This window comes from Vanellus vanellus (assembly GCF_965231255.1).
Source record: "Vanellus vanellus genome assembly, chromosome: 10".
Lineage (NCBI taxonomy): Eukaryota > Metazoa > Chordata > Aves > Charadriiformes > Charadriidae > Vanellus > Vanellus vanellus.
In genome coordinates this window covers 13,787,125-13,811,494 of record NC_138915.1, presented here as the reverse complement: position 1 = coordinate 13,811,494, position 24,370 = coordinate 13,787,125, and the positions used below count along the sequence as shown (strand labels likewise).

At 58.0% G+C, this 24,370-nt stretch overlaps 1 protein-coding gene across 3 annotated transcripts in view; it reads right to left on the bottom strand.

Moving 5' to 3' along the window:
- The window catches only part of STARD8 (StAR related lipid transfer domain containing 8), a 76,802-nt gene that overhangs the window by 10,217 nt on the left and 42,215 nt on the right, over window positions 1–24,370 (bottom strand). For all 3 annotated transcript variants that reach the window (XM_082488426.1, XM_082488427.1, XM_082488428.1), the window contains 2 exons: window positions 5,538–5,609; window positions 2,843–2,924 (listed from right to left, as the gene is read on the bottom strand). In XM_082488426.1, coding sequence (XP_082344552.1) covers window positions 2,843–2,924; window positions 5,538–5,609 — 154 coding nt within the window. The remainder of the gene's footprint in view (window positions 1–2,842; window positions 2,925–5,537; window positions 5,610–24,370) is intronic.

Genomic DNA, 24,370 nt, shown 5'->3' with positions numbered 1-24,370 from the left:
GGCGGCACGGTGGCCCAAGCGGCACCGCTGCCGGCAGATCTCTGCGGGCACCCCGTGCCCCCGCCACCCGCCCAGGCACCCAGTCACCCGCGCCCTGGGCATCGCAGCCAAGGGGTGAAACCGCGCCAGCGCATGAGTGGCACAAGCCCTTGGTCATGCACCAGCGGGGATTTTGCAATCGTAGCCATCGGAGCAGCACTCCACTGCCTCTGCGCAGGCGCCAGGATGTCCCGGCCATGCCTAAATGCCTGCAGCCACCCCAGCGCCCGGTGTTTGCTCTCCCACAACCAAAGGATGTCACAGGACACCCATCTCCCCCCCGCTCACGGCACCACTGGGCTGCCGGGGCTGCATGGGTGTCAGCCACCTCTCAGGCGGCGCTCGTCGGGTGCCCGGGCTCCCTCTGCCCGCTGGGGGTTTGCCTTGACGGTGAGATGGCCCCATCGATGGCTGCGGGGGACAGCCATGGCCCCCAGCCCCCTGTCTGCAGAGGAGCAGCCCGGCCGTGGTGGCTGCTGAGGGTGTTCCTGCTCTTTCCAAGGGTGAACCCCCTGTGGGTTTGGGGAGACCTGTTCCCTTAAACATGGCTGCCAGGCGCCCCGGGACAGGGCTGGCCCCCCGCCGGGCCCTTCACCCTTCCCAAGCCTACAGCTTCCTTTACACAAGTGAATGATTTTCCAGTTAATTCACTTTAATTAACACCTTCATGAACACTACTAGGAGCACTTTTGCCCCAGTGTGCAAGTACCCGTGTCTGCACAGCCAAAAAACAAACCTCAGGGACGTATTACCAAAAATTTGACTAATTGCAATCCCACTGAATCCCCCCGACCAAGAGCATGGTCCTACAGTGCATCCTGCAGCAGGATGAAATGCATGAAGCCTGGCAGAGGGAGCAAGATGGGAGCACACATGTGCAAGGGGGGAAGAGAACGTGTCCAGGGGATTCATTTTCTTGGAGGAGCTGCATTTTCCAGTGTCCTTTTAGACCTGTTTTGTTAGGCAAATGCTGCACAGGGCCACCTCAGGGACCCCGGAGAGACAGCTCAGGGGGCCGGGGACATTGCTGCCCTACGTGGCCCACCCAGCGAGCAGGCAGGGATGACCTGCTCCAGGTTATTAGAGCAAAACAATCTCAGAAGCTCCTGCGGTCGGCCAGGTGACCACAAAAGGACCAGAAAGTTCAGACAGGGTGGGATGGTAAGAGACCTCTCGCCGTCTCCCACCCTGCTGGGACCACTGGGAGGGAAACCCAGGAGCTCGCCAGGCACCCGGGAAGCAGTGCAGGGAAGCCCCTCCTGCTTGGCACAAAAGCCTCTCTGGTGGGAAAACAAATACGTAACAGACCATTTTCCCATCCCTTATCCGCTTCTTTTGGCAGCAGTGAGTGTGGGAGGGACAGCGAGAGGCAATGGTCGTGTCTCAGCGTGGAGTCAGCGCGGGGGCACAGGCACAATGATGTGGCCCGAAAACCACATCAGGGCTGAGTCACCGTGTGCCAGTGTGACACACAGCCCGCCTGGACAGACAGATGCTGGGACAGGGCCGGGGGGGTCCCTCCTTTTGGGTGTTTGCTGTTGCTCATGCTGGCAGCACAGGGAGAGTCCGTCCGTCCCCCCCGGAGGCACACACCGCCTCCCTGCAGCAACACACCCGGTGGCATCTCCCGCAGCTATTTTCAGCCCTGCTGCTGCAAGGAGTAGCGTGTCCTGGTGGAAAATGCACGGCCGGGCTGCGTTGCCAGGCGCCGGGATGACTAACGTCACACGAAGCCAGCGAGCACTGGGGAACGCAGAAATCCTTGGGCAGAGCAGCCAAACACGAGGAGGGACCCACCAGCACAGACCTCACCTGTGCAAAGCGAACCGCAGCGCAAACCGACAGCTCCCCAACCGCCGCCGCCCTGGGCGCCCGCAGCTCCTAACGACCCCCACGAAGCGCTAATTAGCGGCGTGAGACTTCCATGGAGCACTTCACACTGCACCGACACTCAGCAAATCCCTCGCTGCGCGTTTCCTCTCTTTGGCAGGCGGCACCCGCCTGGTGAGCGAGTGAAACTCCGTCCGCAGACACCATTTCATCCACAGGCACTTTGACCCGAGTCGGCTTTACGCCAACAGCCGAGCAAGACCCCTTCGCTCTGATGCAGACACACGGTGTCCAAACTCCATTTCGTTCTCAGAGATGTTATGACACGAGCTTGCAAAATAAAGCAACATAAAACCCACCCCAGGGCAGACACAGCTCCCTCCCCGGGGGACCACAGCCCGCAAGTGCCACCCAGGGCAGCCCGTGGTGGAAGGGGAGCGCACAGCCCGCGGTGGAAGGGGAGCGTACAGCCCGCGGTGGAAGGGGAGCGCACAGCCCGCGGTGGAAGGGGAGCGCACAGCCCGCGGGGACAGCAGAACCGGGTCTCTCTTCACACCTTTGCTCAGTTTGAGAGTTCAGCTCTGGACCAATCCCTTTCTAATCGAGCTCTACCAGCCGGAGTTACCCAAGCTTGAAATTGAAACACAGCCCGAAAGCCACACAAAGAGAAGAATTATTCCTGGGAAATGTTTCTGTTCTCCAGGAGCTCTGCAAGTTCAAAATAAATAACCGCTGCCGTTTCCCTGGCACCACCCGACAGCCAGCAATGCTGTCCGATTCCAAAGCTCCAAACTCCCCCTTACAGAGGGAGCAGAGCAGGCTCCGAGCCGCAGCCAGGGTGCGAGGCAGGCACCCCACAGCACCCACGGCTGAACCCACCGGGGACCGCGGGCAGCCCCGAGCCCTTGCCTGGGGCGCATCCTCACGCTGGCTCCGCCGCCTGCAGTCAGGAAGGGGTGTGAGGGAGCGTTACCTGCACAGGGATTTGAGGGAGTCCTGGTCCAGGAAGCTGTGGTCCTTCTTCACAGCACCGATGTCAAGAGGGAACAATGAGTCTGGGAAGGAAAGCGAGAGGAAAGTCAGCAGCTGTTCCCCAGCCAGCCGCTTCACCGCGCAAGGGATGGTGGTGAGCATGGGAGGAGGGAGATGCTGTGAGGAGCAAGCGGAGGAGAGATGCCGAGGATGGGGAGCTGGGGAAGCAGGAGACAAGTGGAGAGGAAAGTTCCTGGGCCATAAGTATGAGTCAAAAGAAGCCGGGAAGGCTGGGGCAGCGCATTGCCACCAGGAGCTGCCACCTGTGACAGTTGTGGCTGCAGGAGGGGAACCTACAGAGGGGGACGGTCTCGCCGGGCTGACCGGGTTGAGGCTCTCCGTAGGCAGGACTCAACCTGGGCTCCCAGCAGCAGTTCCTCCCACTGGGAGGGAAAAGGGACCACTTTTTGCCCACAGCTCCAGGAGACAGCCAGCAAAGAGCAAGAGCAAGACATAGAGAGGGGCTGGCGCAGAGGGGCCGGGGATGCCCTGGCGCCGTGGTGGTGAGCGCAAGCCAAGTGCAGAGGTGGGAGGGATGGACCAGGCAGAGGAGAGGGGTGGAAACAAGCCCCACCAGGCCAGGAGCAGGAGGGCATCAGTGTCGTGCAGCAGATACCCCTCGCATCGCCTCCTCCTCAGATGGCTTCCCCCTCGCAGGGGGGTCCTCCAGCTACTGCCCTGAGGCCGGTGAGCACATCTGCCTGTGACGACCCTGTCACTGCGCCGGGGACCTTGGCATGCCTGGGACAGTTAAAGCTCATGGAAAAAGCTCCTGCTGGGCTGGGGTGTGGGACGGCTGTAGTGCTTGGAGAGATGAGCTGATTCAGAAATAAACACCAGCCCTTTGCAGCGCTTTCACACGCCCACGCAGGTACCACCGCACAGCTCTCCTCCCAGCTGAGCACATCTGGAGCCACCACCTCCTTGGGGGTGCCGGCTGCACGCACTGCAGGGGGATAGGGAACCCCTCACCTTCTCCCCTCGGCACCTCATGGTGGTTTTGGGAGTGTGACCACCTCCCTAACACTGCCCAAGATGTCTTGGTGTCCCATAAGGTTCATCAATGACTCCCTTCTCCCATCGATCCTCCAGAGTCAAGAAAGCCTCTCGGCTCCCTGGAGAGAGCTAAGAGCTACTAAGAGGGCCCCCGGGAGCAATAAAGCCGTGCCGGTATGGTGGTACAGTAGATCTAGCATCTCATTCAGTCTCCCCACACGCCTCAAAGGCCACGGGCCAGGTCTCCACAGGCAGATGTGCTCACCGGCCTCAGGGCAGTAGCTGGAGGACCACCCAGAGGCAGTACATGCCCCAGGACTTTGCACAATGCTCTTTCCAGGTAAGTTAGGTGAGGGTGGTGAGGTGCCCAAGGGCCTCCACTGAGTTCCCTGCTCATCTCCGTGTACTTGGAGACAGCTCTGCTGGGATTAGCTACGTAGGACCTGGACCATTAAGCACAAGTGTCTAAGCCCAGCTGTTAATGAAGCTATGGAGTGCAATTACCAAGGGGACACTGAGCCCTGCCAGCTGGGGAGAAAAACAGAATGAAACACTTGGAGGATGTGGAAAGTTTTGCTCAGAAAGGCTGGAAAAAAGGTTGGTTTATTCATAGACTCCAGCACCCAGCACCCACTCCTCACCGCCCCGGGCTGTAAGCGCTATTGGGGGCCAACACCTGGGGCTGGGTCTCCCCTGCAGGAATCTGGCCAGTCCTTGCACGTGGCCGTGTGAGGAGCCTGCCCCCTAAAATAGAAACCAGAGGCAAACAGGCAGCCTGTAAAGCCATCACTCGAGGGGCGAGAGCGTGGCTCCTGCACACGTGTTGTGGGGGGCGGTGGAAGTACCCGGTGAACAATAGCCATCGCCACAGCCCGCCGGAGACCCGGCTTCCCGCTATTGTCCCGGCTGGCCAGGGCTGGCTGCAGCCACCGCTCCTCGGCACTCACCCCCCCCCAGCAGGGACCAGCGGTCCCACAGTGGGTTTGAAGTAAACACAGCTGAGCCGGAGGTGAGACCCATCACCAGAGTCACCCTGCAAACCGCCCGCGGGTGCATGGCGGAGGAGATGGGAGAGGGTCCGTCGAGGGGATCTGCCCGTGCCCTGCACCCTGGGAGCTGTACGGTGTGGGGACCCGGTCTGCCCCGGGCACGGCTTGCTGCGTGCTCCAAAAGCGCAGACCTCGCTGCCAAATAGCACATCGGGGCAGGGCAGGAGCCTGCAGGACGTGTCAGCGGGGAGGGAGGGAGGGAGGAAACACTCACTCTCGGCGTTACCTACATCGGCAGCCTCTGCACTCCCACCCACTGCAAACACTCACTGAACTACTCGGAGCCGATGGCTCTCCCAAGCCTGCTTGCCCTTGGCCTGAGCAGCCGCCCCGGGGACTCCTCGCAGCCCTGCCTGAAGGGGAAAAGTTCAGGAATGCAGAAAAGTTAACAGCATGGCTGACGCTCCGGGCCACGGCCAAGTCCAAAGGCTTAAAGTTTTAACACATAATCGTATAATTAGTAAACAATCCTCCCCGTGCTCTCCTCTCCCCAGAGCTCCCTGCAGCCACCCTCGGTATGTGATCGAGATACGGGATAGGAGACGCGGTGCAGGGCAGGGACTGGGATCAGCAGGAGGAGGCAGCTCTCACCTTCGTAAAGCTGGGCATACTGCGGGAATCCCGCCGCTCGCAGCCAGTCGCAGGCTTTCTTGGCTTCGACTTCTGAAAGAAAGCAAAGAACCAGCCTGAGCATCCCACCCGGCAGCAGCGACGCTCCCCGCAGCGGCAGCCCGCTCCCTCCCAGCTCCCGCAGCGCCCGAGCCCGTGTTTCACGTGCACAAAGCAGAGGAAACGACCGGCAGCAGAAACGGGAGCGGGGGGGCCCGGGGGTGCGCTGGTGGGCAGCGATGCCCACGCATGGAGAGGGTCTCTGCCCCCGGGAGCAGAAACTGCGCGGCTTTAGCCTCTCCGCTAGCACGAGGCAAAGAGGAGGAGGTAACACGGGAGCGATAGGGCCACAAGACACAATTTTAACCTTCCGATGAAACATTTCTTTTCTGAACCCACCAAACCAAATACAGTACTCTGCCAGGCAAGAGAGGAAGACCTTTGTTTTTAATAATTAGTTTGGAGCTCATCAAAGCTTAGGGCTGGTCACTTTTGCAAACATCCTCCAGAAAAGTCTGCCAAAGAAACTTTTCCTTCTCCTTCCCACCACCCCGGACCACCCCACCTCTTCTTTGAAGCTGACGTTCATCCTGGCAGGCACCAAAACACTGATGGTTTTCTACACCCCCTGCCTGGCCGGTTCTCATCCCTCACACATGGTTCAGTTATCGCCTGGATAAACCCATCCAACAGCTAGCACTATTTTCTGGGAAATCACTCAAATTTACAGAACTTGAGGGAAAACAGCCCAAAGCTCACACAGCCAAAGCAAGCTGCTGCCGAGTGTCGGCAGTCCATTGGTCTGCTGAGATTTATACTTCTGAGGGTGACAAACATTTGACCTGAAGTGTAGAAAATGCGACAGCAGTTTCAGGGTCTCACCCATCCCTCTCGGAGGCACCACCCAGCACAGACTGGACTGAGGCTGGATCCACCCAGAGCGGATTGCAGTGAAACACCCCAATTTCATCACCGTCCATCACCAGTCTCAGCCGAGAGCTCTGGCTGCATTTCCAATTACAAAGCTACAGCAGGGAAAAAAAAAAAAAGCCCAAAACAAGCAGTTCAGTGACGCCAAAACCCTGGACCCAAATACTTCAGAAGTTTTGGGAAGAAGGTTTGGAATAAGCATCTGCATCTGGGTCCAAACCATGCAGCTGTCCTTAACCATGCCGTGAACTCAGCCAAAATCTGTGGCTGACCCCTCCTGCCCTCAACAGGGCTCAAAACTAGTAAGACCAGGGGAGATCTCAACCCTGGAGCCTGACCAGGTCAGCCCGGTCCCCACGGAGCATCGCATCCATCCTGTGCATCCCGGCACCTCCGTGGGAGAAAACGCCCTGTGGCTGCGACTGCAGCCAGGTGGGCACTAAGACTTCTGGTCCACGTGAATGGTCTTTGGTCATAACAGCTCTGGAAAGCAGATCCCTCCCGCATCCGCAGGGTGGGTAGGGCCCAAGGATGGGCATTTCCCACAGCCCCACAGCCAACAGACCTGCCAGACCCCCCTCCTGCCCCTGCCCGACCCCCCTCCTGCCCCTGCCCTGCTCCTTCTTTGCTCACAGGGGAGTTGCTGGCCATGGGGCCATCACGGCCAGAGGCTGCAGCTCAGGTGCCTCCAGCCAAGAAGAGAAACACCAAACTCCAACCCACTACTGCTCCATGATACCCTGACACACACACACACCCCCACACACACACACACCCCCTCCACTGCCCCCAGGGCAGGATGGGTCTGCCACCTCCCCCCAGAGGGGACAGCCAGAAGCAGAGCTGCGTGCCGAGCTTACCCCTGACGGCGGAGGGGCTGAAGCGGTAGAAGATCATGGCTGGGGTGCCGGCTGGCACTGCTCCGCCATGCGGGGGACGCGCAGGAGCCGTGTGACACCCAGCGTGGCCGCAGCGCGCGCCCCGCCGTGGGGAGCAGCCGGGGGCCAGGGCTGCGGGCTGCAGCAGGATGCTCCCGCGCAGCGCTGAGCTCGGCCGCCCATCGCCCCGGTGGAAACGAGGAGTCAGAGCACGACATTTCCTTCCCCTCCGCCGCCTCCTCCCCACGCAGGGGCTGCTGGGGGGGGGGGCAGGGGGAACGTATGTCTCCTCGCCCCGCTTTGGGGCTGGGTCCCCCTGCTTTGCTCACCACAGCAAGTCCCGCATCCCCCCCCGGGGAGCCCCATACAGCGGGAAGCAAACCCACTAAGGGCAGGGGGGGCTCTGTCTGTCCCAGGCAGCAGCCCTCCCCACGTCGAAGCGCTGGCACAGAAAAGGTTTCCAAGTGTCCCTGTCCCGGACGGAGCCGGTGGCCAGTTTCCTCCTCCAGCCCGCCCTTCCCACAGACGTGCTTTCCCAGGGAAGCGCAGGAAAGGACGGGCAGACGGACGGTCCTGCCGAACACGCCGGCGGGTGGTGAGCTGCCCACGGGGGGCACGGCCGCGGCGGCAGCACCAGGGCCACAGCCAGACACCCATTGCAAGCCGTGTCCCCAGCCCTCCCCATGAGCTTCACTGCCAGGGCAAGGTGACGAGGGACCCAAATTCCGCACCCAACAGCACAAGTGGCTGCCTGCAGCCTCTGCTGGAAATCCAGCCCGAGCCCCTGGGGGATGCTGCCTGGAGACCCTCCGCTGCCTCAAGCCGGGCAGAACCGCGCTGGGCAGAGAAACCGCGAGCAGCAGTGATGGAGAAGGGTTTGCAACGGGGCTGTGTCTCCAGACGTGTGGATTCTCTGATGTCTAATAAAGGCTCATCACACACTACACCCACCCCTCAGCAGGGCTGAGAAGAGGGTCTCCTTGTGTCCTCTGGTCAGAGAATTATTTCCATGAGCTTGCAGCAACTTAATATCTTTGCAATCTGTAGTTTAAATGTGGCGGAAATGACTCCATTCGAATTGTATTCCAGGAGGAGCAGGCACACAGACACCGGCAGACAGGCACATGAATGTGCACAGAGCCCACACTTCCCTAAGAAACAAGAGGGTAAATCCCATGAAGTCGCTTTCCCACCACGCACCGAACCCAACCTCAGAGGAGCCCAAACACAGCCCATGCACGGGCGCACGCTGCTGCAGAGCCGGTCTGCGACAGCACGAGTCACGTGCCAGCCACTTTTTCAGGTCCTAACCAAGGAACAAGGAGCAGATGAAGACACAAAAAGATGGCAGCGGTTCCACCTGGGCTTCACAGAAGTCTGCAGCAGGGGAAGAGGGACTGGCAGGTTCCTGGTATTTTCATCAGCTGGGTTTCCTAAGAAGACTTGCGCAAGCCCTGTCTGTCTGTGTGTCTGCATTACCCACGCTGTCAGTGCCACCACCAACCTGCCAACCAGCTTCACCCACATCCAGCAGAGAGCGCAGACACACACATACAAAGCTGCTAACCAGATTCATGACAGCTCGATGAGAGGCCCTGTTACAGCTCCCACTTCAGAGGAAGCTCTCCCTGTGAGATGAGCCCTTGGTAAATGCCTGGATGTCCCCAGGGGTGGGGAAACCAGCACCAATGCACTTACTGGAAAAAGCTCCTGACGGTGCACAGCCCTTATGAGACATCAGAGATTCCCCTCCAGGCAAAGCCTCTGCCCTTCTCCGGCAGCTGCTGAGGCTGGATGGTGTTTCCCAAGGAAAAGTCATCCACAGCCACTCTCCCCATCTCTTCTACCCAACAAGGAGCACACAGTGTGGCCCAAGTGCCACCGTGGTCCATCAGAAACACCCCGAGCAGGTCTGGCAGGGGTATCTCCACCAGCTTGGCTGCTGCAAAGGGACCTGGGGATGGAGGGCACTGCTAGTGTGTGTCTGCCCAGACACACGGGGAACCCGGACCCACCGGCACCTCCCAGCACGCCAGGGCGAGGGACAGAAAGCAGAAAAGGAGAAAGAGGAGAGTCTCTCATTTTGCTAGTGAAAGTGGAAGAAAAGGATGAAAAGCAACATGAAAGTGGAAAAAAAAAGGACAAATCCACCCCCACTAACTTCCTGCACAGTCACTGCACCACGGCATTCCCCTGGACATAACCCACCGGCGGGGGGTCCACAGTGGCTCTGGCAGGAACAGCTCCTGGCCGTGGGATGTCTGGAGCCCGACATCTCTCCCTCAAGTCCTTTTGGGGCTGACCTGGCACAGCCGTGGACGGGGAAAATCCTGGGAGATGCAATAAAAGCTCTAAAATGAGCAAGCTGGAACACCGGAGGCCAATGTAATCACAGGCAGGAAAGCCACTTCCCAGAAGCCCGGCTCTGCGCTTTTGCTTTAAGAATTAAAAATAAAAAACGAGAAGTCACACCCCAGGATCCCTGCTTCTCACAGCAAGTTTCCAAATTCCCCATAAAAAGTCCCACACAGCCAATTAGTGTGTGAAAAGCAAACCACATCATAAAATTGCCCATACGTTACCTAATGGAAAGCCATGAAACCAGCTGCCCGGCAGATGCGGGCGGGAGCGCCGAGCCTCCGGCTGTCGCACTCCAGCGCTAGCAGGGGGAACGCTCTTTTTTCTTTTCGTTTTGGTGTGTTTTCTTTCCATCCCGCCTTAAAATAAACTGTTGCCTACAACAGTGACTACGCAGAAGTGGAGCTCAGCTTCCCTTCCTGGTCTGTAAACAGAAGTACTTGCCTACTTTTCACAGAAACGAGAGAAAGTCCTGATACATCTACCAAACCGGGGGTATGCGCCTTCACTGCTTGAAAAAGCGAGGAGCTGAAACACCAGTTTTCCGTGGGAAACGCGGATCCTAGTGCTGCCGAAGGTAGTGGGTCCGGGGCACTGCCAGCGAAAGAGGAATTCACTCTGCCTGCAACACCCAGCGCTGGGCTCACAGAAATCAGTGTCGCCTCTCTGAACAGGGCATCATTCAAAGACATCTGAGGGCCAAATCCGGACCCTACTGTGCTGACTGAAGGCATCTCTCCCCTTCCGGCATGCTTAGGAGAAGTGCTCGGAGGAAGCCCCTGTGTTGCCTCCCACGCTCTGCTGGGACTGCGCTTGCGGCACCGGACTCCCGGCTGGGGCTCGCTGCCCACGCCGACCTGGGCTTTCGGAGCAGGAGAGGCACAGCGAGTTTTACACAGCCACGGGCATCCCCCGTCCACGCACGGTTTGGCACACAGCACCCATAAATACCAGTTAACTGCTTCCAGCCCGGCCAGCTCCCAGCACCATCCAGCAAACCGCAGAGATTTCAAAGCCGCCAGCATGGACAGGGCACACAGATAGGAATGAGAAACGCAGTTGGACGCTCTCCCAGATGCAGTGGGTTTCCATAATTAACCTTCATGCAGTAAATAGGACTCACAAGTTTAGGGAACCGCTCCTCGCTACGTTGCCAACAAGGAATTGTTCAAATGCCAACGCCACCTCCGGCCCCAAAATGCCCTGTCTGCTCCCAAGGGCATCGTGCCCCCGGGACGGCACCGTGCAGCGGGGTGATGGCACTGTGGGGGCACCGCCAGCCTGGTGGGTACCAGAGCCCACTGCCGCCCTCCTCATGTCCCAGACAGCCGCTGCGTGGTGCAAGACAAACACGGGGGAAATCGGGGGGTAAAAGCACTCCTAGAGGCAACGCAGAAATTGCTGGCCAGTGTCTGCATGGGCATCAGTACCCAAGCACAACCTGTGCAAGAAGCCCTCTGGCCACCCATGGGGCAGAAAGACCGAAGATGTTGGGTTTCTGGATCACCTTCGGCACCACCCTCAAAGGTCACCCCAAGCTCCTGCGCTCCCTGCTGCCCTCCAGCCACCGGCCGGGTGCCCACCCTTCCTTCCCCATCGCCCCCGGGCAGTAGCCGGCTTCGGCAGATGCTCACGGCCATCCTGCCCAGCGCGCTGTGCCCCGACGGCAGCAGGGCTGGCAACCCCACTCCTCGGTTAGGGTAGCGGAGAGGAAGGAAGGGCCCTGGGAAGCCGGACAAACCGCTGCTCTGTTGTCAAAGCAAAGCTTCCAGGTAACAAAAGAGGCTCCACTGCACGGGTACAGCCCAGCAGCAGCCACCCCGGGGAGCGCTCCCCCCGCCTTATCTCTGCCCCGCTCACATCTCGGCCCAGCTCCAGGGCTGCATGTACCCACAGTTATCAACTGGATATGGCAGCTTTGGTTTCCTCTCCTGCAAACGAGCCTAACAGCAGCCTCGTGTCTGTTCTATTCTGTTCTAAAGACAAGAAAGTTAAAACATAGCCCTTTTCACCCAAAGTGAGTATAACCTCGTGCTCTGCAGTGCAGAAGCACGACCGTAAGACCACAGCCACGAGGAAGTCCAGGGCAATGCCAGAACTCGGCTCTCCATCATGCCCAGCCAAAAAGCAGCTTCTCCCCTTGCAGGCTGGCACCTGGCAGGGGAGCTGCATCCAATCTGCACGGGGAACACCACCACTTCCACAAACACCACTTTGAGCAATTTAAATTCACATTTTCAGCCTTTGCTGTCTTTCATAAAGATGGGAAGATAGCACTGAAGTAGCCCCATCAGCCCCAAAGGAATGAGGCTCCATCATACCTCTGCAAAATGCAAACATGTTTGTAACCTTCTTTACTTTAAAAAGGGGAGAAAACTTCTCCTCTCCTTTCAATATTCACTCCTCTGGGACCACAAAGCCTAACAGTCATCTCCAGAGAAGCCAACGTTCATCTTCTGCAGCAGCAAAGGGTCTGTCTCTTCCCCTCCTGGGGTGTTTCTTTAGATGCAATGGTTGAACAACCCACATCCACGCTCAAGAGGCATGGGGTGCACCAGCTGCTGGAGGGAAGAAACCAGCTGGGCTGCTGGACACGCCATCCGCTGGATGTGGCTGCAGGACATGATGGGGTGGCAGAGACCGACCAAGATGGGGCATGGGGTCCCCCCAGCACTGCCGTGATGACTTTCCTTTGCAAGGCAGTGCTGCTCCTGCCCCTCGCTGAGCAAGCCATGGGAAGGAGGACGCGTCCGGGCCCCTGGAGCTGGTGGGTGCTCCTCCTTAGTTTTTAGGTGGCACGCAGCATGGCAAACTGGGCAAAGGCACATCTGTCCGTAAGCCAGGTGAGGCATTCCCTACAGGGGTGTCCCACAGGACATTATAGATACCTGCTCCTCACAGACATCTCCGCTCCTCAGGGTCTTGTAGCACCTTTGGCCACCTCAGGACACCTCCTGCTGGCCCTTGGCTACAGACTGCCCCTGGGAGCACGAGCGCTGCGGTAGCTCAGGGGTTAAACACACTGTGTTTGAGCGCTGCAGCTGCAGAGCAGATGTCTGGTGGAAACAAGGGGATGGAAAGGGCACCGATAGGAAGAGAAACAAAGAGCCAGGAAGGTGAAGACCCTGATCCATCCTCCTTGCCTCCCCCACCTGCATTTTTGCAGCTGCTCTGACCCCAGAGGAGCAACAGAGAGGGCAGGAACCCGTCTCCTCCCGCGCCCCAGGGAGCGCAGCAGCAAGCCCCCCGCACCCAGGAGGAGGGAACCCAGCAGGAACCTCAGTTTCCATGTTTGAAGAAGGCAAAGATAAAGCAAGCTCAGGGGAGACGGGGCCTCCAGGTCCCGCCCACCCCGTGCACCACCCTGAGAAGGTCCATCAGTACTGGCAAAGCCGACAGCTCGTCTCTGCCCGGATCTAGACCTCGGGTGAAGTTACTGTCTTCTCTTTGGCACCAGTTACATTATTCCCTTCACTGGGTTTCAGGCTGGTATTTACTCTGCTGAGCTGCCTTATCTCTGTAAACGTGCATCTGTGCGCATGGGACAGGGAAGAGCTTCCCCGTGAAAATAAGAGTTAGAAAGAAGGTGGTTGCATGGCTGAAGCACGCAGCAGGAACGAGCGATGCTGGTAAGAGTGACCGCACTGCAGCGGCGGGTCACTACCCTTTACCAAGCGAAGAGCGCCGAGACGCCCCAGCACAACTCCAAATAGATGAAAGAAAAAGATGTGTAATGAGAAGGCAGAGCTTTGCAGGTCCACCTGTGTTCCCCCTTCCACACATTCACGCTCCAACAGCCCTGCGCTTGCAGCCAGTGAGCAACCACTGGCAGGGAAAAGGGCAGCCTGCCCCATCCAAGCTCAATTACTGTGTTCACAAAGAGCCTGGCGCTGCTTGCACGGCCTTCCCAAAGACTGAAGGTTGTGTCAGATCTTGTGGTTTCTTCTCAAAAGGTACCTAAGCACGCAACCGTTTTCTGCAGCAGCCTGTGCGATACACCAAGGAGAGAGCGGAGTTGTGTCTCCTTTTATTTAAGGTCCCTAATGATCCAGCCATTGTTTTCTTGAATATATGTTGTCATAATACGTGCATTTCTACTGTCCAGGTGGCTGTGGTGGCTGGGTGCTCTCATTTCTGCCAGTGGAAACCCAGAAGAGAAGCAAAATGAAAACAGCTACTCAGATGCTAAACAAAATGAATCCGTCTTGCCCATCCTGTATCCCACCCTTTCTAAAATTGCACTCTTGTTTTCCTGTTGATCATCCCACAGGTCTCACACGCACTTTGTTTGGACTAACGGATGCCGCATCTCCAAGGGCAGCCAGCGGTGCCAGAGGTCCCCACCTGAGCGCTTCGGTAGCGCCGGGCACAGCGCCCATCAGCCGCTTGCAGGTACTGGCTGAGATCTCACCTCCCCAACGAGGAGGGATCGCATCATGGATTTCTTTACACAGACAACAACAAGAGTCCATTTTTCCACTGCTTGGAAGAGCACTGGACCCAGCACTGACCAAACGGCGCACCCGCAGCCCACTCCCACCTCCGGCAGGCTCTGAGGTTCGAGTCCAGAGAGCTGCACCCCGCTGCTGCTTTCGCCACAGCACTTCCAACGCGTGCAACGCGAGACCCAACGCAAGCCATCAGCGAAGGCCAAGGAAGGTCAAGGCAAAGGAAAACAACAACAGTTTCGCTAAAAAGCCGGAATCAGCGCCCGCTCTCGCCTTTGCAGAGAGCTCTCAACTCCATAACGCAGGGTCTGCAGCTGATGCACGTTCGCATCTCCAGTCGCCGCAACCTGCTGCGGTTTCTCTCCCACGCCACCTGCTTAGGAGCCATGCTCAGCCCCCGCTTTTAAACCCAGGCATTAAAAAATAATTACTTGCTTAATACATGAGGGAATTCCCCCCTCCTTTTATGCACGTATTTAGAATAAACACCGGTGCATGTTACCAGAGGAACCCCACGGAGCAGCACTCCCTCGTGGTCTTTCCGCAGCTTTTTCCATGTGGTACAGGATTCTAAACCCCTCCAGTCCCCAGCTGAGGAATGCACAGGCTCCTGCGGCCTTCGGTGGGAGTCCTGCGAGCCCCTGGGGACGGCGAGCCCAGAGCCGGAGCTGTCACAGCCGCTCCGGTGGCCGCCCGAGCCGACGGCCAGGCACCGCTTCAGCCCCGGTACAGAAATGCGTCCTCGCAGGAAGAAACGGGCGCTAAATTCTCAGCAGAGGCACAAAGGGTTGTTTTAGTGCTCTTTTCTTCCCCTTTTAAAGGCTGCAATACGAAAATAAGCCAGAATCAAGTATTCCTCCAGCTCGGTGCAACAATCCGCCTCCTTTTTCTGCCTCACCAATCTCCTATTGCAGACTCTGAAGCGTGACTCCGAAGCCGTCTCCCCCCGTGCCCGCCCGCGCGCCCTCGACCAGTGGCCCACTGCTGTTGGCTGCGGTCAGGCTCTGCCCGTCAGCTGGTCCCTGCATCCGCCGCTGCGGCTGGTCTGCGGGGAGCCGTGCGAGCGAAGGCGCCCCGCACTTCTGCACCCGCACCTTGTGAAAATCCCATCCCACGTCAGAAAGATCTCTGCAAAATTCAAGTTTTTAACGCCACGAAGTCCTGCACGTGCAGATGACCGCTGTACCACCCCTCAGCCTGCAAGCAGCATGCCTGAGGTTCATTTCCAGAACGGCCCTCCCGCTCAGCACGGCAGTCTCCTCCCGGACAGGGACATCTCCCTGCGGTCCTTCGGGAGAAAACTACAGGGGTAAACCCCCCAAAACCCAAAACTTAAGTTTCAAAAAAGCAGCCAAGTAACATTTCTCATGCCAACGCAGATCTGCGTACGCCCTGCCCACGGGATCTCTCCCACCTGGAGCACTAAGGGCTCCCTCTGAGCCCCTTCTGCTGCTCCCAGTGCTCACCAGTATGTCCCGGGCACTGCCCGCAACGCCGCTGCCAGCAGCTCGGGGTGGGGGGCACTTCCCTCCCCACCCCACAGCTCGCCCTCCGCAGCCCTGAAGCCCCTTCCGTCCCACCCACCCCCCTTCCTGCCCTCCTTTCCTCTCGCTTGAAACTGCTTGTAAGTAACTCAGCGTTGGCGGGCGATGCCACGGCGCGGCGCGGCACAGTGCGGCACGGCTGCCTGGCGGGAGGCGGGGGTCAGGCTCACGGAAAGGCATTTTGGCTCGGGCTCAGGAAACAACCGAAGGTCAGGAGGAGCCGGCGTGCCACGCGGCCACCAGCTTGGCTGACTCTGTGAGAAATAAGCCCAAAATATTAAGGCGGCTGCAGATCCATTACGCCGACAGCATCTTAAGTGGGGAGAAGAGGGGTTGAAAGAAAAGCCACACACAATGCGACTGGAACCCGCATGTACTTTGTCGCGTCCATTTCCCCTCTCCTTCCTATCACGCACAGCTGCACCCTCAGCACCACTGCCTTATTGCAGCGGGGGTCCCGGGCTCCCAACGCACCTAACCGCAGCCCCTCTACAAGCGGGAGCCATCCCGTCACAGCAGAAGCTACAGAGCATTTCAAGGGGGGGGGGGGGGGAGGTAAAGGAAAATCTGATCTGTTATTCAAGAAAAGGAGGGGGAAAAAAAGCTTAACAACAAAACAGTTTACCCCTCCTAACTCTTCCCTCACCCTGCAGCATAAAAGCCAAAGCACACTGACTCGCTGCAAGGGAAACACTGTCTTCAAGAAATCTCTGACAAGAAAAAAGGTCATTTTACAGACTTTCCCATCTCCCCCCCCGAACGTGTGTTTGCTGCCTGAAACCTTCTACAGGATGAAAACACAAAGCTGGGACACGAGCAGACTCACCATGGCAGAAGCTGTTAATCCTGGCTTTGTTCATTGGAAATCGTGGATTAAATGCAGAAAAACACATCAGCATGACCACTGGCCTCCTCGATCCCCCACCTCAGCCGCCCCAGCACCATCCACCGGAGGTGAGAGCACTCCCGGCCGAAGACCTTCCCGCAGGCAGTCAGCTGGACTTCGCCGATTTTTCCATGCAAGCCGACTGTACCGAGCTAATAAAATCTGCCCTCATCGACCCAGCCATCTAATTTCTCGTTAGACGCGAACAGGACATCCCCGGCCGCGCAGAGGGCTGAACTGTTCGCACCGCGGGGGTGGGAGCAGGCGGGGAGCGCGCCAGGAAGCCGGAGCGAGAGCGCACATGCACGCAGGCACGCTGCCGAACCGCTTCCAGCCCTCCGTAAGCGCTGCCCGAGCGGCGGCACAGAGGCTCGCTTCCCCCACGGCGGCCGGTCCGGTGGCCAGGGGCATCGCTGCGCCCTGCAGCCAGCGGGCACGAGGCGCCCCGCAGCAGGGACACCGAGGTGGTGTAGCCTGGGATGCCCGTTCCAGCCAGGCGGGTTGCAGCTTTCAATCGCAACCAGAAAAATGAGGTGGTTTTGGTCATACCGTGATGCTCAAGTGTAAAACTTCCCGCAGAGTTGCATTTCACCGGCCCCAGGCTCCGGAGGCAGGATTGAGCGGGAGCGCGCGGCGCTGCCCTGCAGTAAGGCGGGAGGGAGGAGAGCGATGGAGACCACCAAGACCCTCCTTCCCTTCCCAACAGACATTGACTAGTCAAACTACTGACCATAAACCTCAGCTGACAGCGTCTCTTGGTTGGCTCTTCGCAAACAGCGGGAGCTGCCGGCCGCTCGCAGCCGGGCAGGGCAGCGCGTCTGAGCGCCGCGTTCCCCGAGGGCAGGCGATGGCAGGGCTGGGAAAACCGAGAGCAAAGACTGACCCATCATAAATTTCCCAACCCTTCGAGATACCAAAGAGGACCGAAAGCTTCGGTTCAGGGACAAGAACGGGAGCGCCTGCTATCCAAGATATGTAGACTCAATCGCCTCATTTTCTACAAATTCGTGGTCTGGGCTCAGGCCACGGGCGCTTTGCCTTGCCCCAGGAGCGCTCCCGGCCCCCGCGCAGGCAGGACTCGCCTCACCTCTTCAGGCAGACCGAAGCTGAGGGAAACAGCACGGTCCAAGTGAGAAGGTCTGGTTGACATGGGATTAGTCTCTGTAATGAAAAGCACATTCTCTGCAACTGCGCTTCCCCGAGTCGGTGCTTTTGGCATAAACAGTTTACAGAACGAGCTGTGAGATCCCCTCGGTTGAGCAGGACCTGGCAGGGGAGATCCCAGGTCCAAAGTGCAGAAGGGGACAGTTGAGAGGAGCAGGCTGGTAGACATCTGCGAGCAAACCTCGGAAAGGAGCGGGATGCAAACACCCGCGCACACGACAGCAACAGCGAGCGCCTCGCAGATGGGGAGGCGTCTCAGTGGCCATCCAAGTTACCAGCGACCATGTGTAAAATTTCCACCAACGCGGGAGGAGTCAAAAGCCGCTTCCAAATGTGATCTCACATCCCAGCGATGCAGGGAAGTACCGGGCCTCTGAGGCAGCCGTGCTGCTGCCCTTCAGCGTGCTTTAACGGAGGGTGCCTTGGCTGCTGCCCGGTCCAGCTCATCACACACTCTCCACTAAAGCTGCTCGGGGATCCCACAGAGCTATTTCGACGTAGCAGGTTAATGAAATCCCTGAACCGAGAGGTCTTGATCCTCTTGGGACTGAAAGCAAAAGCACTCCCCTTGCAAAGAGTATTGCTAAAAACAAGCCAGCAGTGGACGTAGCCAACAGATAACAAATAATAAGCATATTTTAGCATGAAAAAGACCTTTCTGCACATGACAGCAAAGACACCAAACCCAGCTGATGCTGTAGGTGCGTGCTGGAGACGCGGGACAGCGGTGACCGAGGTTGGCTCTCCGCCACCCGCACTCAGGCCAGCACTGGGACCAGTGCCCAGCTGGGGCATGGTGCGTGGGGGGGCACCGGCGGGCGCCGCGCACACGTCCTGCACGCTGCAACGCCCTCCCCCTCGGCAAGGGGATTTTGGTCCAGTTCTCCTCAGGAAAAGCCTCTTCCACCACTACCCCTGGCCGGACCTTCCTGCCATTAACGCTACCGTGGCGCCACAGAAGGAAACCAGACCGTAATTTCCAGCTGCAGCAAAAGAGCAGCAGCTGCCTCCCGGCTCTCCCATCAGCCAACATCTGTAGGTGGGAGAGAAGGGAGGAGAGAGACTTTGCTGGCTCCAAAGGGATGGGAGAGGCAGCCAGGCATCCCCTTGTCCGGAGCAAACTGAAATGTTGCGCAGGAGAGGGGGCTGAGAGAGTCCCTGAACCTACAGCTCCTTTTGGGGCACAGAGAAGGTCCCAGTGCTGCTGTCCTCTTCACCCATGGGAGAAAGGGGGAGTTGGCACAGCCCATCCAAGGGGCTCCCTGCATGTCCTGGGGAGCTGCTGCCCAGAGAAGTGAGGGAAGGGGGCCCCAGCGCCAGGAGAATACCTGGCATGGGGACCTGTGGGTTGGCTTGGTTGCTCACGCTTCTCCTTCTCCATTTGCTCTTCTCCTGGTCTCTCTGAAGTCTGGCCGTAGGGTGACCGAAGGAGGGCCGACGTGTTTACCAGACACATCCTGATGCAGCTGGTAACAAGCTGTAGTGATTCAAGTCAAACTCTCCACTGGTCACACGGTGGGCTTCAACATCAGGTTATTCCTTTTTCACCTTGTTTCTGATTCCCAGTGGCAAATGCGATAGGTCTGTCATCCCCAAGGGATACCGTACTGCAGAACATCCTACCCACCCCTCGGCTCGCTTCCTTACACCCCGGTAGGTAAGACAGAAGAGGCCAGCATGAGAGGCAGGACACCAACCTGAGGACCACTGTGGCGGCTTCTGCCCTCTCCAAAGCTTTCCTCCAAACCCAGGACCCTCCAGACCGGGCTACAGCGGTGATGAAAGCACAGCTAATGAGCCCATAATCATCATAAAAACATGGAGGTCGGAGTGAAACCTTAGGACAAGGGTGGAACACGGACCTGAGGTTTGTGGAGGTCACCTGCGCCAAAGAGGAGTCCACGACCCTTCCCCTCTCTTCTTTCCCCTCTCTCTCCCCGCTGAAAGGAGATGGTGTTGGGGCTGGAGTCCAAGCTCAAGGCTGCCTTTTCTTTATGAAGCTAACAGGAGCCGCTGGAGAGAGCAGGCCAACGGGCTTTTTGAGTAGTTTTAAAGGATGTCACAGTTTTGCAAAGAGACAAAGGAACATTTTAAAAAAATACAGAAGTCTCCTTGCCAGGAATGTGGGGAATGTCAGGGAATATAACAAAACAGGATGCAAAAGCTGGCCTCAAGCGATGTTGTAGACTCTTATGCTGGCCTGACAGTCAAGATGCTGAATCCTCATGGAAGACCAACCTTGGGAATGGCAGACTCGGCTTACATGGCCTGGTCCCACCTGTCTGTCTCCCAGCAGAGAAGCTGGTCAGCCCTGCGCCCCTTTTCACAGCCATGCCTACCCACAACCCAGACACAGTCTAAATCATGACCCTTTATGTATTACACAGCATCTTCTGAGGAGCTGAAGCAAGCAAAGCCTCGTGGGGGACATGACCGAGGAGCCCGTACATGTTGGGGCAGAGGGAGGATCTGAGCATGCACGGAGGGAACTGGACTGGTCTGCAGCCGAAGGATAGTCCTGAATGTCAGACCTTTGCTGTAAGCAATAGGAAACGCTCCTCAGAGATGGTTAAAACGACTCTCCTCTTCAGTTTTGTTAATTAACCAAGTACCTCCCGGCTTCCCAAGGGATTTGCAGGCACCTGAGCTCACAGCCCCTTGCACAGCCATTCCGGCTCAAGGGAAGTTATGACGCCGAACGCATCGGAGTCAGTGCTGCGGCTGCAGACAGCAAGGTCAGAAGCAGAGGAAGACCTCTGCAGGGTCAGGCCAAGGAGAAGCCCACGGGTTAGAAGACAGCAGGAAGCCCTAATTCAACACACCAACCGTTTGCAGTAGCAGCATTGGAAAACAGAGGCCAGTTACTGGCAAAGCAGCGCCTTTTGGCAGGAACGGGCATGTTTTTTCCAGCTTCCCTTCCATGTGAAAGCCACTGTGTAAGTAAAAGAAGATTTGTCACAGCAAGACCTACTCGGGGTTTTCTTGCCTGGCTGATATTGCCCCGAGAGCACAATGGTCTCACTTGTGCTCCCAGCCGGACACAGGGAGGAGGAGCCCCCAGCTAATGGGAGACGAATTCCCCTCCTGATGAGGGGCTTACGCACAGGGCTGATGAAGGCTCCAGCCCACATCCGATGCTTTCTAGGGGTTATACTAGGAAAAATTTTGCCCTAAAGACAGTCATACTGAAATATCCACCTGCAATCACACATGGAAACTCTCCAACAAAACCTCTGCCACAGCGGCCATGCACGGTGGGGAAGCCCCACTCTCCCCATCATTTTGGGGCAGGAGGATCAAAGCAAAGGCTGTCAAGGTGCTCGCTTGGGTCTCCTTGGCTTGCGGGAAACCAGCCACGAAGGGCTCTCCTCAGGGCTCGAAGCCCGTATGACCGCATCTTGCGGGGTGAGGGACCTCAGCAGCATCGTGCCCCCTCCCTGCGCCTCAGAGGGACTGTCCACCCTCGGAGCCCCCCAGAGCCACCTCAGTCCCACACGTAGGTGCTTTGCACGGCAGTATTTCACATGTGTAAACTTCCCCATCTTTGCGTCTTTCAGCACAACACTTTAAAAATGTTTACATCTTCTCAAGCAAGCGTTACCTTTCAGTCTCACTAGCGTGCGGCAATTCTCCTGTTGACGTTTCTAAGGAAACCTTTGCCTCAAAAAACTACCTTAGAGCTGCAGGCTAACGTCATTTGTGGTAAATCAATCAGCTCACATCCTTCTAAAACTCATCCATGTCTATTTTTATGAGTCGCTAATTTTTGACTCACAGGCGCATGTTTTCTGAAGGGACTCAAAGCCCTTAATTAACACTCGGCTTTCATAAGTGGTTAGAAAATCAAGTGCTGAGCTGCTTTGAAACGGCAGGCTGTGAAAGTGGCTGCTCCCGTCCCTTTGCAAAGGGCTCGCCCGGCATGCCAGCGGTCCTGGTCAACCTCAGCATCTTCAGGGGGCAACCAGCACCAGCCACCGCGGCCGCTTGCTGCCCAACCCCACCTGAGACAGCCTCTGCCTTGCTTTTGTCCAGAAAAATGCAAGTTGCAGTGCGTGGATGCACGGACGCTCGCCTGATGCTCGGCTGGGCGAGCTACAGCGGCGCGCAGCGGGTCGGGCACGCTCCAGCACCCTGCCCGTCACGCAGGCTCGCGCGCGCAGAGGCACACGTGCACATGGCGATACCGACCCGTGACCGCCGCACCGAAGGACGCGCTGCTCTTGCCCGCCGCTGGCTGCTCACTGAGCGTTGCGTTCCCACCTGCCAACAACCCGCCTGCAGACCTGCGGAGGGTCACGAGGTGCCTCCCGGCTAAGATCACCAAGCTGGATCAGAGGAGCTGATCTTTGCTCTCCCCAGCTTTCCACAGCATTCCCACAGAGAGGTGAGGGACACGGCATCTCCTCCACACTTCCACCGTAAAACGTCCCTGTCTCCATCCCCATGCCGAGACCCGTGGGCTGGCACTGGAGAGGGATGCACAGGACCACTCGCATGGTGGACCAGGATTCCTCTCCAATCCCCGCCTGCACTCCTGGGAAGCAGCACACGCCATTCCTCCTCCCTCTGCCTGCCGAGGTGGAGGGGGTTGGAGCTGAGCAGAACCCCCTTCTGTCCTTTCATTTTCCTCTACACAGCCTACAACTTTTCCCCTCTCACAATTTTTTTGCCCCAAGGAAGGTCTAATGCATACCAAACACTGGTTCAGGCTGCCCGGCCAAACAGCCCCACTGAAGGGGGGCTTGCTCCAGGTCTCAGAGCAGCCACTGGCCCACCCTGCCAGAGGATGCCATCCTGAAGCAAGATGGTAGGACCCCCGTGTGGTCTTCTGCCCTCTGACACAACCGTGACAGCTGATTTACTCCACCAGCATCATCAGACAGGCCGAGCTGAAACTACCTATGCTCATTTTCCCTTATTTGCTCTCCTTCTTTCCAAGCCCTGCCTGCTGTTACTGTTTTCCCCCTGGACAAGGAGCTGTTACCGGATAAATTACACGTGCCCACCGGCTGGGCCAGAGAGATAACAGGGCAGTAACCAGGAGGCACTCGCAGACGCCCCGCGGCCGGCAGGACATCCCCCCCGGCTGCCCGCAGTTCTGCTCCGCAGCAGGTCCATGGCACCGACACACATCCCTGGCGGGACAGCCCCGCGGGCAGGAGCTCGCTGGCAGCCCGTGGTTCCTCCTGCCCACGGCCGGCACAGCCCTGCCTGCCACCAGCCCCAGGCAACGCCGGAGATGGGCGAAGGGGAGCAGCTCATATTAGAAAATGGGAAAAGCGTTGTCAAAGCTGCTGGTGTATCATTCGATACCCCAATGGGCTCCAGAGCCCAGCCAAGAAACAAGAGTGCCTCAATAATCCGCAAAACACAGACTTACGCAACGCTGAGTTATATTTATCCCTGCTATCTCCACGCTGCCAGGAGCCATTTACAAGCACAGCTCCCGTTCAAGGAGCGCCACGTCCCAGCAGACAGCAGGTAACTTTCCCAGGGGAAGCGGCTGGGCAGGCGACCGGCTGTGCCGGCGCAGCCAGAGGGAAGCCCAAGGACACCCGAGATCTCTGCCTTCATTTGCAATAAGGAGATGGGGATCGCAGAGGCTTCAGGTCCCAGGAGGCAGCACCCCACCCCGACCCAGAGCCGGGCACGCGGGGAAGGCTGGCCCTGCCAAGACACGTGTTCTTAATTCACCGTGTTTTCCTCCTCTCTATGGCGACAAAAGATAAAATGTCAGTGAACCTTATCAAATACCAATCATCGAGACTTCTGACCTGATTACCCTCTGCCTTCTGTGACGGTTGCGGCCAAAGAAATAGAGCCGCAAGACGGGGGCTCCTTTCACCGGACCCTGCCTGGGGGACCTCCGGTTCACCACCTCCAACGGAGAGGCGCCAGCTCTGACGGAGGAGGGCAGAGGGGGCCGAGGTAGGGGCTGCCATCGCGGCGTTGAAGGGCTCGCTCAGGGTTTGCATGGCTGAGAAGGGGCAGGAAGGAAAAACGTCAAACCGCAGAGCTCTGCCAAGTGCTTGGCGCTGCTTCCGGCAGCAGTTTTGCAGAACCTAATTAATGAGCAAACATCTGCGGCTTCACATCCCGTAAAGAACATTCACAAAAACAGGCTCCATTCATGCAAAAAAAAAAAAAAAAATTAATTAAAAAAAAAAATAAAAATCACTGCTTCTCAAGCAGGTGGGAAAGCTGTGGAGAACAAGAGCAGGAGAGGCAGGCATCGGCGGCGCGGGCTGCGGCGGCGGCGGGACGGCTGTGCCCGAGCCCCGGGGACAGCGTGACCCCCTCCACGGCTTCCTGCGCCGGAGGAAGAGGTCTGGGGCACACCCAGCTCCTCTCAGAACAGGCTCTACCGACAGAGAACGGCAATCCACCGAAAATTCGCCTTCAGCCGAGCCCCAGCCTGCCTCCACCTCCCTGCTGCCCAGAATCCTCCAGCGACTCGCAGCCTGCTCCAGTTGCAGGCCACGTACCGCTTTCTTGCAAGGCCAAGGTCGTGGCTAACAGCATCCCTCTGCCCAGGGAACAGAGCGTGAGGCGCAAAAGCTTCGGCTTACCAGCAAGCTCTGACCTTCCTCTTTCTTGACCGCTTCTT